The 15,018-nt window shown below is 41.2% G+C and overlaps 1 protein-coding gene across 3 annotated transcripts in view; it reads left to right on the top strand.

The window, feature by feature from the left end:
• vps13d (vacuolar protein sorting 13 homolog D) overlaps positions 1 to 15,018 on the top strand; it is a 72,040-nt gene that overhangs the window by 54,942 nt on the left and 2,080 nt on the right. For all 3 annotated transcript variants that reach the window (XM_020701641.2, XM_023957042.1, XM_011473001.3), the window contains exons 58-69: positions 368 to 538; positions 618 to 722; positions 1,989 to 2,138; positions 2,259 to 2,408; positions 2,494 to 2,590; positions 4,353 to 4,501; positions 4,620 to 4,754; positions 8,819 to 8,986; positions 9,678 to 9,810; positions 12,293 to 12,488; positions 12,727 to 12,858; positions 12,932 to 13,172. In XM_020701641.2, coding sequence (XP_020557300.1) covers positions 368 to 538; positions 618 to 722; positions 1,989 to 2,138; positions 2,259 to 2,408; positions 2,494 to 2,590; positions 4,353 to 4,501; positions 4,620 to 4,754; positions 8,819 to 8,986; positions 9,678 to 9,810; positions 12,293 to 12,488; positions 12,727 to 12,858; positions 12,932 to 13,172 — 1,827 coding nt within the window. The remainder of the gene's footprint in view (positions 1 to 367; positions 539 to 617; positions 723 to 1,988; positions 2,139 to 2,258; positions 2,409 to 2,493; positions 2,591 to 4,352; positions 4,502 to 4,619; positions 4,755 to 8,818; positions 8,987 to 9,677; positions 9,811 to 12,292; positions 12,489 to 12,726; positions 12,859 to 12,931; positions 13,173 to 15,018) is intronic.

Here is a 15,018-nt window from a genome sequence, read left to right as displayed (position 1 = left end):
CAGCTCACTTTTTACAAATGTGGTAGTTTATCTTTTAAGAGAACCAAATGTGGTGCTTTGAAGTTTTTCATTTATTTCCAGATGGAGTTTAGCTCAAAGTTTACAATTTAACAAAGTTTCTATTTAGAGAGACTACAAAACAGAAAACTAGCTGCATCTCACTGCATAAAAGTATCAAAAAATATAAACCGGTATATATTCAGTTAAACAAGTGTGACTCGTAGCACAGACAAATACATTACAAGTGTTCATTTCTTTATGTAAATTGCTTAAGCCTTGCAGTTGTTACAATGCCCAAACTAAAACATGAAAAACGCAACACCGAGTTAGTAGAAAGCCGGTTTTACGTTGGTTTTGTTGTTTTTAGGTGAAGGGTGGCATAGCAGGACTTTATGATGGTGCAGAGGTGGTACTCGGACCAGATTCAGGTCTGGCCCCACCAGGCCCAGAACAACAGTTTATTAACCAGAAGATGAGGCCCGGCTCTGGGGTGCTGTCGGTTCAAGTCATACCAGATGGACCAACGCGGGTTCTTCAGGTAAGAAACGGGCTTGGGTTTGGACACTCATTGAATAAATCTGTGTGTGCCATGCTAATATTTTCTACTCTTTGTTTAGATCAGTGACTTCAATCAGAGAAGAATAATCCGGTCCTCAGCTAGCAATGAACATGAGGAAAGTGCTGAGGACACAAAGAGCAGACCACATAGGCAGGAGCTGGAGGTAAAATACGGATTACTTGACTCCACTAAAATATGGAAGGGGGGCTAACCTAAAGCATCACAAAAAACTAAATAAAATCAAGCAACAACCTTACTAACAAAACCAAATTACACCCAAGTTTAGCCTTGAGGCTTTCTGTGTGTCAGCTAGTAGGAATGACAGGAAAATGTCATCTGTTTTAGGGAATTTTGTTGTTTTGAATCCACCGGTGACCGGTTACCTGTTGTCCTATTTGAGGATTTTATTAAAGACTCTTTTTAATGAAAAGAGCGTTTTTGGTTTGTTTACCATGTTGTTGTGGTGTTTTTCTGATTCTGGAGGACATGTATGTAAAAGATTAAAACTTTTTTCTGAGGATTTTTATTCAAATGTCCACAAGCTCCCTGCTCTGCTCTATTCCAATGCATCCGCTTGTAAACAGCTTCGGTTTCCTCGTCTGAGCTGAAATCTGGATCAAAACTTCACGGCTGAATATCTCCATCATTGTTAGCCTTTTCTGTTGCACCTCGTGCTAATGTTAGCCTGGGGTTGTGAGGGGCTGTATTCTAGCGGGAGAGAGTGGAAACAGGAAGTTATTCCACGCCAGTAGACCCTCCCATAACTCAGAAGAGAATTTCTAATGAACTCCTGCTGCTCTGCAGAAACTCTGTCCTAGAAAACGACACAGGTTTTTGCTTTTTTCGTCTAGAAACGGCATAATCATAATTAAAAGACCACTGGGAACACTTTTTAAAATTGATCAAAAGATGATCAGAGTGGGACTTTTTAAAAAATTAAGAGCTAACAGCACAGCCACCTGCATTACCGGTATGTTACTTCTAAAACCAAAAATGATAGAGCCTCGCTGTGGAAAGACTGTAAAAATACATGTTATAAATCAACTTGCCAATAGTTATACTTGCCAATAGTTGCCAAAAGTTTCACTTTTTTTTGTTTTTAATGTATATATCAAATATTATTATGCTCTTAGGAGGATGACCTCTGCTGTCAGTTGTAGCACTTTTCCAAAAACCTTTAAGTGAAACGGCTACCTTGGCTTTTTCCTTTGATGGTTTTATGTATTTGTACACATACCAGTTTAATTTGGCCTTTACAAAGTCATGATACTGTCAGTTGGTACTATCTTGCAGCCCTATTTGTGCTTTTACTCCCCCTCACCCTCCTGCCTTTATCCTCACTGCAAACAGTTGTTAGATAGTAAGCCACTTCTCCACAATATCAGTCGTTTGTCAGAATCTCATCTGATGTTTTTCCTGCCTTGTAAAGGTGACGGTCAACTTGGAAGAGGGTCTGGGGATCTCTTTGGTCAACAAGTCACCAGAGGAGCTGGTGTTTGCCACCCTGTTTGGCGTTGACATCCACTTCACACGGACTGTAACCAATGAGGTTCTAGAACTGAGTGTCCAGAACATCCAGGTGAGCCATCATACTATTTATGTTTTTTACAGTTTCATGTTGAAAATTCATTTAATACCACAGAAGACGACTTTGGTAGCCAAACATTTTCTGAGCTAGTGTTGTTCCTACTCCAATCAGGTGGATAACCAGCTGCTTGGCAGTACCCAACCAGTTATGCTGTGCGTGACTCCCAATTCCAGTGACTGTAACTTGAATGAAAGTGGCCCTGCCCTGCAGGTCAACTCTGTCAAGGTTCCCAGTACTCTCATGCTCACAGAACTTTTCAAGGTGAGTTTGACACAGAGTATGTCTGCTTATGCACCTAAAGCAACACGCCACTGTCACTGATGGTGTTACTGTGATCTCTGTTTAGCACCTGATGGTGACAGCCCAACGTTTCACCATCATCATCGAGGAGAAACTGCTGCTCAAACTGCTCAGCTTCTTTGGATATGGAGAGGCGGAAGCTGGTGGGTCTTCAGTCAATCCTTCCTCTTCATATGTTTTGTGCAGTTATAGTATATACAGTCATCAACCACTTTATTAGGTACAGGTTGCTAGTACTGTGTTGGACCTCCTTTGCCTTCAGAACTGCCTTAACCCTTTGTGGCACAGATTCAACACGGTTCTGGAAACATTCCTCAGAGAGTTTGGTCCACATTGACATGACAGCATCACACAGTAGCTGCAGATTAGTCAGCTAAACATCCATGATGCTGATCTCCTGTTCCACCACATTCCAAAGGTTCTCTGTTGGGTTGATATCTGGTGACTGTGGAGACCATTTGAGTCCATAGAACTCATTGTCATCTTCAAGGAACCAGTCTGAGATGATTCCAGCTTTATGACATGGCGCCTCATCCTGCTGGAAGTAAACATCAGAAGATGGTACACTGTGGTCAGAAAGGGATGGACAGTAGCTATGACTATGAAATTGCGTGAATTGGATATGCAATAAAGAAATTTGCATAATGGAAACACGAAAATTTCAAAAAACTCGAATTTATCACTAAAAAAAGTTTTTGTGCATGGAGGAAGTTGTTTTTGAGGTGTATTGAAATTTACATATTTCTCCAAACTGCAATAGAAACACTTTTTTCACGTGACCAACAACCAGATGGTGACGCACTTCTTGGTAGGAACTGGCAGCCTTGGTCGCTGCACAGCGGGCGCCACCAGAGGTCCCACAGCATCAGAGAATCAGACCACCACCATTTCCCAAAATAGCTTCATCCATAGCCCCTCCCACGTGTACAGGGCACCACAGCCTGAAGAAGACACGTCGTCTCCTTTGATAGATGATGATGAGCGCTAGAGCCGTGGCAGAAATCTGAATGTATCTGCTGTAGATCAAAGTATTGATTACATCCATCACCGTGTTTTTAAGTGACTTAGCATGAGTTGGTTTCCTTTTTAATTTTTTTAATAATCCAGTAAATCCAATGAAGTATGTGAATTTTATAAATAAAATCTATTTCTGCATTTGTTATCAGGAAGCCGCAGTTTGTGCGGTCTGGAGTCAAAAGCAGTAAATACCTGTTTACACCCTCTGCAGTTGCGAGTTGGTCCACCAACCCCCACCCCTCCATGCCTGCTATTTCTGTTGTTGTCACCCAGAGAGCGCATAATATTGACATTAGACCAACAAAGATCGTGCAGATTTCATTAATTTTGCATGATATTAGGCAGTTTTTGTCTACAAAAACCAGTGGAAAAACAACTGGCAAAGTTTTTTTCCTTTATTTTATGTATTTATTTTCTTTTTGGGCCCCCTATGAGATTGTGCCCACATTGCCCATGGCTAAAACCGCCTCTGGACATGGTCAGCAACAAAACTCAGAAAGGCTGTGGCATCATAACAATTCTTAGTTAGTACTAAACGACCCAAAGTGTGCCAAGAAAATATACAAACATCCCCCACACACCATGATAACACCACCAGCAGCCTGAACCGTTGATACAAGGCAGGATGGATCCATGCTTTCATGTTGTTGACGCCAAATTCTGATGTTGCAGCAGAAATCCCCTTTCGTTCACGTTCTGATGCTTGGTATGAACTGCAGCAGATCGCCTTGACCATGTCTACATGCATCGAGTTGCTGCCATATGATTGGCCGATTAGGGGTTAAGGGGCAGTTGGACAGGTGTGCCTAAGAAAGTGGCTGGTGGGTGAATATGTTCTGCTGGTATATTGTGCTTCAGCTTTTTAATTCTTGACCTTGCATAAAGCAGAGCTCGAGATGCTGGATGAAAGTCTGCCTGAGAGGCCCAGTGAGGAGGCAGGCCCTCCCAAACGCTACTACTTTGAGAACTTGAAGATCAGCCTCCCTCAAATTAAACTAAGTGTCTTCACATCGCAAAAACTGCCTCCTGATCTTAAGGTAACCTTACCTCACACGACAACATCTCAAGGGTGGGCTGGGGTCACAGCATAAAAACTGGACATAATAGCAGAAATGACTGATTCTGTTCTCTTTACTTTATTGTTTGTCACAACAGGCCCTAAAAGGCACTCTGGGGTTTCCTCTGATTCGCTTTGAAGATGCGGTCATCAACATGTATCCATTCACCAGAGTACACCCCTACGAGACCCAGGAGATCATTTTTAATGACATCCTGAAGCACTTCAGGGAGGTGAGAGGACCCATATCCCTGTGGAGAAAGCTCTGTGGAGCCAGAAATGTTCACAAGTTCCCTTCTGCCAGTTCCAGTCCTACATTTCGTCGCAAAAATGAACATTATGTTGACACAATTATCATAAAACTAGTTTTAAAAGGCTCATATCATGCTATTCCTAAGCCTTTTATTGTAAACAACACCCAAGTATATGTTCATATGTTGCCTTTGACAAACAAAATAACAAATTCCTTATTAAATTTTAATTATCTTTTTAGTTCTTTTCCGAACTGGAAGTAAGACAACTTGATCTCTGGAGCTCCGCCTTTCGCTTCTTTTGGATGCTGCCCATTTTATATGGAGTGATATTTCTGCCACCATGTTGCACACAAAACTTTCTAAGTTTTTTGCTCAAAAAATTTTTTTTTGCTCAAAATTTTTTTTTTTGCTTTCAAAAACGTTTTTTGCGTTTGCAAAACACATTTTTTTACGTGCGTTGTGTCAAATCTTGCTTTTGTCTTATCTTTGATTTTGCTGACTACTTTGAGCGCGACTTAACGTGATGTGACTGCCACTGGCATCGCCAAAAAGGAATTTGCATGCGTTGTGTGTCATCTCACTTTTTTCCTATCTTTGCTAAGTTAAATTTCGGTTTGACGTGACAAAGCTGCATTCAAACAGAGACACCTGATTGGTCCGGATTCTAACCAATCAAGTGTCTCTGTCTCATATTGACGGTACTCAGAGGCAGACATTGACTTTGGACTTTGTGTCGGTTCTGTTCGTACGGGGTTCTGCCGTTTTCAACCACTCTGGCCCGTTTGTCTCAGAGTAAAACCCAGAAGGAGCAGCAAAGCAGCTAAAATAAAACAGAGTTTAGTATTTATTCATGTCTGTGTAGAGACCAACGTGTTTAAAACGTCTGCAGCAAAAAGAACAAAAAAAAAAACGTCCGAGCTCCGACTCCATCCAGCCGGAAGAAGTTAAACTTTTTAAGATTTGTATCTGAACTTTTGTTTTATTTTAATAAATAATTGTTGAAATATTAAGAGAAAATAGCATTTTTGATGACTAATATTTTTAAACTTTGGACAAATGCTCACAAGTTCTGAAACATGAGACACTGGTGAAAATTTACAGAAAAGTTAAAAATGCTTCTGATAAATGCATTGAGTCTCCTGTGGTGAGTCATCATTCTTTTGCTTATTTCTGCTGTTCATCTGATCCCAAACACGTGTGCAGCATTAAATAATATGCGCTTTAAATTTTTTATTGTTTTGCTTTAACAAACAGACCTTAAAGAAAATCACACTTTTCACTAATATTTTGCTCTGCAGGATTCACAGATCAAACAGACCTGTTGATGTAATGTCAGCAGAGAAACTTTACAGTTTCTGGAGATCCTTAGCCATAAATTCACAAATCTGACTTCATAAAAATGAACGAATGCTAAAAAAAAAAAAGCAAGTATGAATTATTATGAATTATTTAAAAAATGAAAACGTCTTCATCCAAAAATGAGGGTAAAAAGAGCTGGTTCAGCCTCTGAGCCTCGTTAGCAGACACCATGTTAGATTCATATGGCGATTTGATTGGTTAGAATCTGGACCAATCAGCAGCTGTTTGATGGCAGCTTGGTCACATCAAACCGAAACTTAACTTAGCAAAGATAGGAAAAAAGTGAGATGACACACAATGCATGCAAATTTCTTTTTGGCGATGCCAGTGGCAGTCATATCTACGGTGGCCCAGAAGTGTCACAACATAACACATTAACTTTATACACAACACACTAACTTTACACACAACACATTAACTTTACACACAACACACTAACTTTACACACAACACATTAACTTTACACACAACACACTAACTTTACACACAACACATTAACTTAACACACAACACATTAACTTAACACACAACACATTAACTTAACACACAACACATTAACTCACAACACAACACAATAGCTCACAACACAACACATTAACTCACAACACAACACAATAACTCACAACACAACACATTAACTCACAACACAACACATTAACTCACAACACAACACAATAACTCACAACACAACACATTAACTCACAACACAACACATTAACTCACAACACAACACATTAACTCACAACACAACACATTAACTCACAACACAACACATTAACTCATGGCCCAGAAGGGTCACAACACAACACATTAACTTACCTCACAACACATTAACTCACAACGGAAGTAAAGCAGCAATTGAAGTGCTTTTATTCTGAAATTTCTACTGGGCTGAGCAGCTAACTACCTAACAGAAAGTAATGTCACAGTGAGCTGTGGAGGGAGCATGTTATTGCTACAAGAGAAGCTAGCAGCAGTGTTGCCAGAAACTTTGTCTTTACTACGGTTCTCCTTCCTCTAAACACACACAATATGAACACACACTCCTCCCTCCGCTCTGACACCCTCCTCTGTCGCTGCACGCGCGCTCCTCTCCCTTTTTCCGCTCCGTCCTGTGTGTGGGTGTGTGTTGGGGACTGCACGTGCCTGTGTGAGAGGACGGAGCGGAAAAAAGGAGAGGAGAGGAGCGGGCGTGCAGCTCCCTCCACAGCTCACTGTGACATTACTTTCTGTTAGGTAGTTAGCTGCTCAGCCCAGTAGAAATTTCAGAATAAAAGCACTTCAATTGCTGCTTTACTTCCGTTGTGAGTTAATGTGTTGTGAGGTAAGTTAATGTGTTGTGTTGTGACCCTTCTGGGCCATGAGTTAATGTGTTGTGTTGTGAGTTAATGTGTTGTGTTGTGAGTTATTGTGTTGTGTTGTGAGTTAATGTGTTGTGTGTTAAGTTAATGTGTTGTGTGTAAAGTTAATGTGTTGTGTGTAAAGTTAATGTGTTGTGTGTAAAGTTAATGTGTTGTGTTGTGACCCTTCTGGGCCATGAGTTAATGTGTTGTGTTGTGAGTTAATGTGTTGTGTTGTGAGTTATTATGTTGTGTTGTGAGTTAATGTGTTGTGTTGTGAGTTATTGTGTTGTGAGTTATTGTGTTGTGTTGCGAGTTAATGTGTTGTGTGTTAAGTTAATGTGTTGTGTGTAAAGTTAATGTGTTGTGTGTAAAGTTAATCTGTTGTGTGTAAAGTTAGTGTGTTGTGTGTAAAGTTAGTGTGTTGTGTATAAAGTTAATGTGTTGTGTTGTGACCCTTCTGGGCCACCGTACATATCACGCTAAATCGCGCTCAAAGTAGTCAGCAAAATCAAAGATAGGACAAAAGCGGGATTTGACACAACGCACGTAAAAAAAATGTGTTTTGCAAACGCAAAAAACTTTTTTGAAAGCAAGAAGAAAAAAATTTTGAGCAAAAAAAAAATTTTTTGAGCAAAAAACGTAGAAAGTTTTGTGTTCAACTTAGAAAGTTTTGTGTGCGACATGGTGGCAGAAATATCACTCCATAATTTTATGACCTCATCCTAGCCTGCCACAGCAGCATGTCTGCATTTCCCCACAAAAAACAACTTTTAAACTTTTGCAACAGTGGATGTTCATCTAGTACATGTAAAGAGAAAGTGTTTAGCCCATCACCACTAGCTCCATGGAGAAAGTGGGTAAGTACGTTAAGTCTGGGGGCAGGGCTGGCAGTGCAGACTCTTCCTGGTAGGGGTTGTTCTCACTGGTCTACATCACAATGTGAGAACCCGCTTGATGTGGGTTGGGAGGGGCTGGCGCTCAGAGAGGAATGCCCATAAATGCGTGAATGGATCAAAATACCACTTTGGGGTTGTTTATAGTGAGATCTCAAAAATTGATTTTGCATGTTATAGGCCCTTTAAACTATTTGTTGATGTTTCCATCACAAAGACGATGTAAAGAGAGCTTTATAATTTTAGAGCTGAAAGAAATGTCCCGTAAAAATAAAACCAACCAAATGAACATTGTTGATGAGTCCTAAACCTCAAGTCTCAAGTCATGTCTCAGGTCCTTGGCATTGAGTCTTAATTCAAGTGTCAAGTCTCTGCATGTGCTTTCAGAGTCCAGATAACTAAAAGTTGATTGAGTCAGACCGTTTCTGTGCTCTGCTTTGGTCCACAGGAGCTAATGAGCCAAGCAGCTCAGATCCTTGGCTCAGTGGACTTCTTGGGAAACCCCATGGGGCTTCTTAACGATGTCACTGAAGGTGTGTCCGAGCTCATCAAGTACGGAAATGTAGGCGGTCTCATTCGCAACGTCACCCATGGCGTCTCCAACTCTGCTGCCAAGGTTTGCATCTACTACTCTGTTTACTATGGGTTCCTCCAGGATCTTGTGGGCTTAGTTTTCTATGACTGTTGCTGGGAAAAAAGCCTGAATTTGCAACCAGTTTCTTAAAAATTGTTAGATTCAGCAAATTGTTTTTAATCGAAACCTGTAGAAGGACTTACAAATTTTAAGGCGGATGTTTTTCTTTCACAGTTTATTGAAATGACATTTTATACACAGCATTTTTGAAATGTTTTACTAAGCTGTAATTTATTTTAAAATAAAGTTAACTTTTTTTCATGTTTGACCAAGAGCGACTCTAAGACTTAAACAATTATCCAATAGCAAAATGCTTAGTCAATTTTACACAAAAATGACCAACGTTATGTTCATGTTGAAATTTTCAGTTTGAACTAGAGAAAAGAGTTAACATGCCAAGGTGTGACTGGTTTTCCTCGTTTAAAAAAAGGAAAGTCACTTAAAAAAAGTAGCTGCGACACCGTGACTCTTGCTGCTTCATCACCGCGGTGATCAAAAGTCCCACACCGTCACAGCTCCAGTTCACACACATATGATTAATTCACAAACACGATAGATTCACACACATATATAAGTATACACCGTTTACCATTTATAGCTGAGTAACATGAATGTCAGAACCATCCCACTCAGTATTGTGCAGTATGAAAATGTGCTGGTTTTTGTGTGTCAGTTTGCAGGGACCTTATCAGATGGCCTGGGGAAGACGATGGACAACCGTCACCAAAGTGAACGGGAATGCATTAGATACCACGGGGCCACCAGTGGAGAGCACCTAGTGGCAGGGATCCACGGGCTGGCTCACGGTAAGGCGTGGAGACGTTTCTGTTCGGATTCTGCTATCCTGATGAAGGTTTTCAGTGAAGGACACTCAGAATGTAGAGGCTTATAGTGGGAGGTCTTATCTTTTCTAAATTCTTTCCTTTGTGCTACATCATGTAAACTGGGGTAAAAAAAAAAAGGATTTTTTTTCTGCATGATGTCCCACTGAAATGGATGAGTTTGTTCTTTAATGTTCATCATAGATGAACTTCAACTGTTAGTGTCAGAATAAAAAAAATACAGGAATTTGTCCATGCAGATCTTCTCCAGAGCTTTTGCTGAAAACAGATTCTCTATTGGATTCAAGTCCAACACAATCACTGAAAGGTCTAAGGCTTTCTGTTGAGACCAACAGAAACAACTTTAAATTGAAGTCTGTGTTTTCTCAGTTGGTACAGCTGGAGACCAAGAGCTTCGCTTTTAAAGTCAAAAGTTGCAAAACTAGGTGGAGATATACCAATGCAAATCTCAACACTTGTGCAGATTTGTTAATGTTACCAAATAAAAGAGGTTAATAATTAGTGAATGTTCTGGAAATTTGATTGTCTGAACATGGACTTCCAATGGATAAATAAGCCAGGGATGCTGGATGAGAACAACATATGTGCATTCACACACATCTAACTGCTGTTAGGTGGAAGATTTCATGAAAGCATGCGGCATACCGTAATTTCCTGACTTTATAGCGCACCTGATTATAAGCAGCACCCTTTACATTTTTAGGATAAACTATTTTGTACATACATAAGCCGTTTTCTTTCACAACAGTGACACACCGTAACTCAGCGCTAACAGGGCTGTTTTAAAAAACATGAACGTAAAAGTCACTGAGAGCTTTCTTCATATTCCTCCTGTGCACTGAAACCATGGAAGTCTTCCTCCTCAGTGTGGATTGGAATAGCGTCAGACATTCTTGGCCACACTCTCTCTTTGTCTCTCCTTCATTGTAGCTGTCAGTGTCAGTCAGAGGTAAATTCCATCCTGAAGTTGTGCTTTCCTTTCCGTCACGCAGCAGACCGGCTTTTCCAAACCTGTTGGTGATGGTGGATTTTTTCACACTGCTTTTAATGATTGCTTTCAACTTGAAAGCTGCATCATGTGCATTTCTGCATTTCTTCTTTCATTTTCCATGATGAGGGTCTGTTCGTGCTATTCATTCACAAAGCAGGAATTCTTCCTCACACATTTACCGTATCCCCCCACGTCTCACTCTTACACTTTCTGCTCGAGCGCCCCTAGTGGCCGTTAGAAAAAATGCATTAAAAAAATGCATAAATTAGCCGCATCATTGAATAAACCACAGGTTTCAAAGCGTGTGACAAAAATGGCATCTTATAATCTGTAAATTACTGTAGTTTCATAAATCTAAAATTTAATTTAATAAATGATGTCCTACCACTGTGTTTTTTCAAAACTATCAGTGAAAACAGTTATGCTAGCCCTAATGCTATAGTCACACATACAACTGTCACCACGCAATTGGGAGGCATCAGCAGAATTGTCAAGATTAACTGCCGACGCCTGTTTTATTATTTTTTTTATAGTGGTCATGAATGCAGTCAGGTAGCAGTCAGTCAGGCGGGGATGACGCCTTTGAAAAATCTGGCAAAACCTCGGTGGCCACAGGGCAGTGGCAGCTGGATGGCTGGCTAGCAGCAACTCTGATTGGACTGCTCCAATCAATGTGTAAATGTCTCCACATCACAGCTCAAGTCAAGTGCCACCGGCCGCCAGTCACGCGGTAGCTGGGGGGGTATGTAAAAAGCGAGCCATTCTGCACCACAGGTCATTCGCAACTCGGATTCTTATCCGCCCTTCTTGTGCGTGTTGCTCTTTTTCTATGAGTAGTGCATCAAACACAATGTTCTGTCTTTGCATTAATCTCGGCATCAACTGCAATTCATCAGGACAGGTTCGGAGTCGCTGTGGTGCTATCAACACCATGATGACTTTTTCAATGGCGTCTCCCCATCGTCGGGTGACGGCTCTGCCACTGTACGATTTCTAACAATCAGATGGTGGCAGCGGGACGGTAGCACTGGGCAGGAGGATGGCAATCTGAAATCGAGCGATCATCTGACGGTTCTCGGGACCTTGGAGACCTTCCCATCAGTCAATTATCCTGCAGCTGCCTTCCTGCCACCCGCCTGTTACTGGACCGCCACCGTAGGACCTCCAAATGTGCCCGGGCAGCCACTGACCAATGTGAAAAAATTGTCCGGTCGCCGTTTATTCTGAACTTTTTCCTAAAACCTAGATGGCTGCCACGCGGCACGTAAAAATACAACTGCTGCCTTCCGATTACAAATGTTGCCATGCGGCCCCCCTACCCATTTTGCTAAAAACTGGCATGTAGGTCACCGCACTGGCATTATGGCATATGTGACCGTAGTCTAAATCTGCTGTATTTCAACCTATCAGTTACAGTCCAGATGTACAAACCTTTGCATGACCTTTCTTCCACAGGTATTATTGGAGGCATGACGAGCATCATCACCTCCACAGTAGAGGGGGTGAAGATGGAAGGTGGAGTCAGCGGCTTCTTTTCCGGATTGGGGAAAGGTCTGGTAGGAACGGTGACTAAACCAGTTGCTGGAGCTCTGGACTTCGCCTCAGAGACTGCTCAAACAGTACGAGACATGGCCAGTCTCAGCAGCCACAGGTAGGCCAGTGTGGTACTTGACACTTCAAAGAAAAAACAATGGAATAGAAAGGCTGTTCTCTCTGTTGTTCATCCATCCATCCGTCCATCTTGTAATGAATCCATCCACCCTTGCTGTAATCAGAAATATGTATTAGGTGTAAGTTTTAAGGCTTAAGATGGGAATATTGGTTTGTGAGTCATCATAGGTGGATGAGCAGTGAAGTCTTGGTTTTGAAGGTGGGCTTGTCTTTTTCAGGCTGGGGGTGCAGCGGGTCAGGAAGCCTCGTTGTTGTAAGGGGCCTCAGGATCTGCTGCTGCGCTATTCAGCCGTACAGGCGGAGGGTCAGGAACAACTCTTCCGTCTAACTGACAACATCCACTCAGAGTTGTGAGTCTTCATGCTCTAGTTGCTACCCTAAAATAAAGCCTCCATTAAGCTTGTCTGCCTTCTTCCCACCCAGCTTTATCGCTATAGAGCCCATCGACAGCTATAGCGTCCTCATCTCCTCTAAGGTGGTCTACTTCCTGAAGCCGGGGGACTACGTGGACCGTGAGAGAATCTTCCTAGAGGTTAAATACGACGACCTCTACCACTGTCTAGTGTCCAAGGATCACGGAAAGGTTTATCTACAGCTTACCAAAAAGGCAGAAAACACAACAAGTGGAGTGGCCATTCCCGGCCCCTCCCACCAAAAGCCCATGGTGAGACTCATGAAAATGAAAGGATTCTCTTGTGTTTTGAGAAGGTGTGATTAAAAACATTTTTCTTGCACTGCATTTTACAGTCAGACAGCTTTTTGTGTTTCTACTAGGGGAAAAAAAGACTGTGTTTGGCCATTACTTGTATTGTATTTCAACTGCTGCCTAAAACTATATTTAATCAGTTATTTATAAACAAACACGTAGTTCAACGTCTTACTATTGTTTGTTTCACTCAAACCCCCAACTGCTGTTTGGCAGCACAGCCCACCAAACCTATAGCAGCTCTGCAACAGGAAGATCTCACGAGAACCGTCTGGTGGTAGATTTTCCTCGCGGTTGTTGTTTTTACACAGCTAAATGACACATATACAACTTAGTTTTAACCAGGGTACAGTACTAAAACTCTGTGCCAGGTGGGTACCGGTACCGCTGCATGTGGAACTACCAGTACCGTATAAAAACATGGATTTGGGTTCTCTGTGGTGGGCTCATGTAAGAACATGTGAGGCTGTGAAGATGCGCACACAGCCTGGAGCTTCTGTCCAAATGTCAAAGGGCTTTTGACTGTAGCTGACTGAGCAAAATTTTGTCCGTACTTCCCAGTAAAAGATTCAAATTCAGCGACCCGATGGACCAGGGGGGGTCATTCCAGGAAGCATGTTTAAACTTCCCTGACTTTAATCCTGAACTCTGGCTGAGTTCAGAAGGAGTCTGAGATTTTATTGATGGCGTATGAAGATTATACGCCCATCAAAAAGTAACACGGCTGCATCATCAGCCAAAAAAAGAGTTTCTGCTTGGAGAAAAAGAACGGATAAAGTAAATGCATGAGTTTCTGATGTTATTTTCATTGTGGCGCGTATATATATAAATATCCAACTTAAATGAATTAATTCAATTATAAAAAGTAATTGAGTTAAATTTATTCAACCTCATTTCTTACGTCTATCCAACTCAATAATTGTTTAAACAACTCAAATTTACATATTTATCTAACTAAATGTCATATAACTCCAATTCAATTAAATGTTTTTCCATCTTAGACTGCAGATATTTTAATTTTTATAACAATAAAAGGAACGATTCACTTTGGATTTGCAACATGAACCATGACTTCAGTTTTCATGACACAGACTTTACCTTCAGGTCTTGTATCACTAAGCAGCATTAGAAGTGCTATATAAACTCATCATCCTCTCCCTCCCTCTCACTCATGGTGCAGAAAGAATTAAACATAACAGGGTAAAATAACTAGACATAACACAGTAAAACAACTAAACACATTTGGTCAAAAACCCACACTTAAACCCAAATCCGTCCAGACAGGCAAAGGGAATGGTATCCCACAATTCCTTGCACTGCCGATCTAACAGCAGCACCAAACTTACACCTACTTAATTGAATTAATTTAAATGAAAGTAAAATAACTGTCTGAAAACTGTGTTATTTTTAAGCAGACTTGACTAAAAAAATAATTTAAGTTAGATCAAAGTAAAAAAGTTTCTTTCCAACATCCATATGTGGTCTTATCACCCTCTCATGGTGGAAAAAGTATTATCTGAGCTTCTTCATCCACTAAATCATCTTCAAATGAACACGCCATGCTGCTCCACCTCTCTGAAAACAAACTAAGCTTCAACTAAACCTGCTCCAGACCAGGTTATGTTCAGAGCATGAGTTGCCATGGCAACTTGACATACCCTGAAACATACCTCCATTTCTGGATCCGAAAACTGAGGTTATCAACTTCCTTAGCTTCAAACTTACCGTGGGAGCTAGCATAACCTGCTTTCTGGAATAACCCCCAGTGTAGTGATCAAATGCAGTGCAGACTGTCAAGGAAATA

This window comes from Oryzias latipes, chromosome 7 (assembly GCF_002234675.1).
Source record: "Oryzias latipes chromosome 7, ASM223467v1".
Taxonomy (NCBI): domain Eukaryota; kingdom Metazoa; phylum Chordata; class Actinopteri; order Beloniformes; family Adrianichthyidae; genus Oryzias; species Oryzias latipes.
The sequence above is the reverse complement of the archived record's forward strand: the minus strand, read 5'-3'. Positions and strand labels throughout refer to the sequence as shown.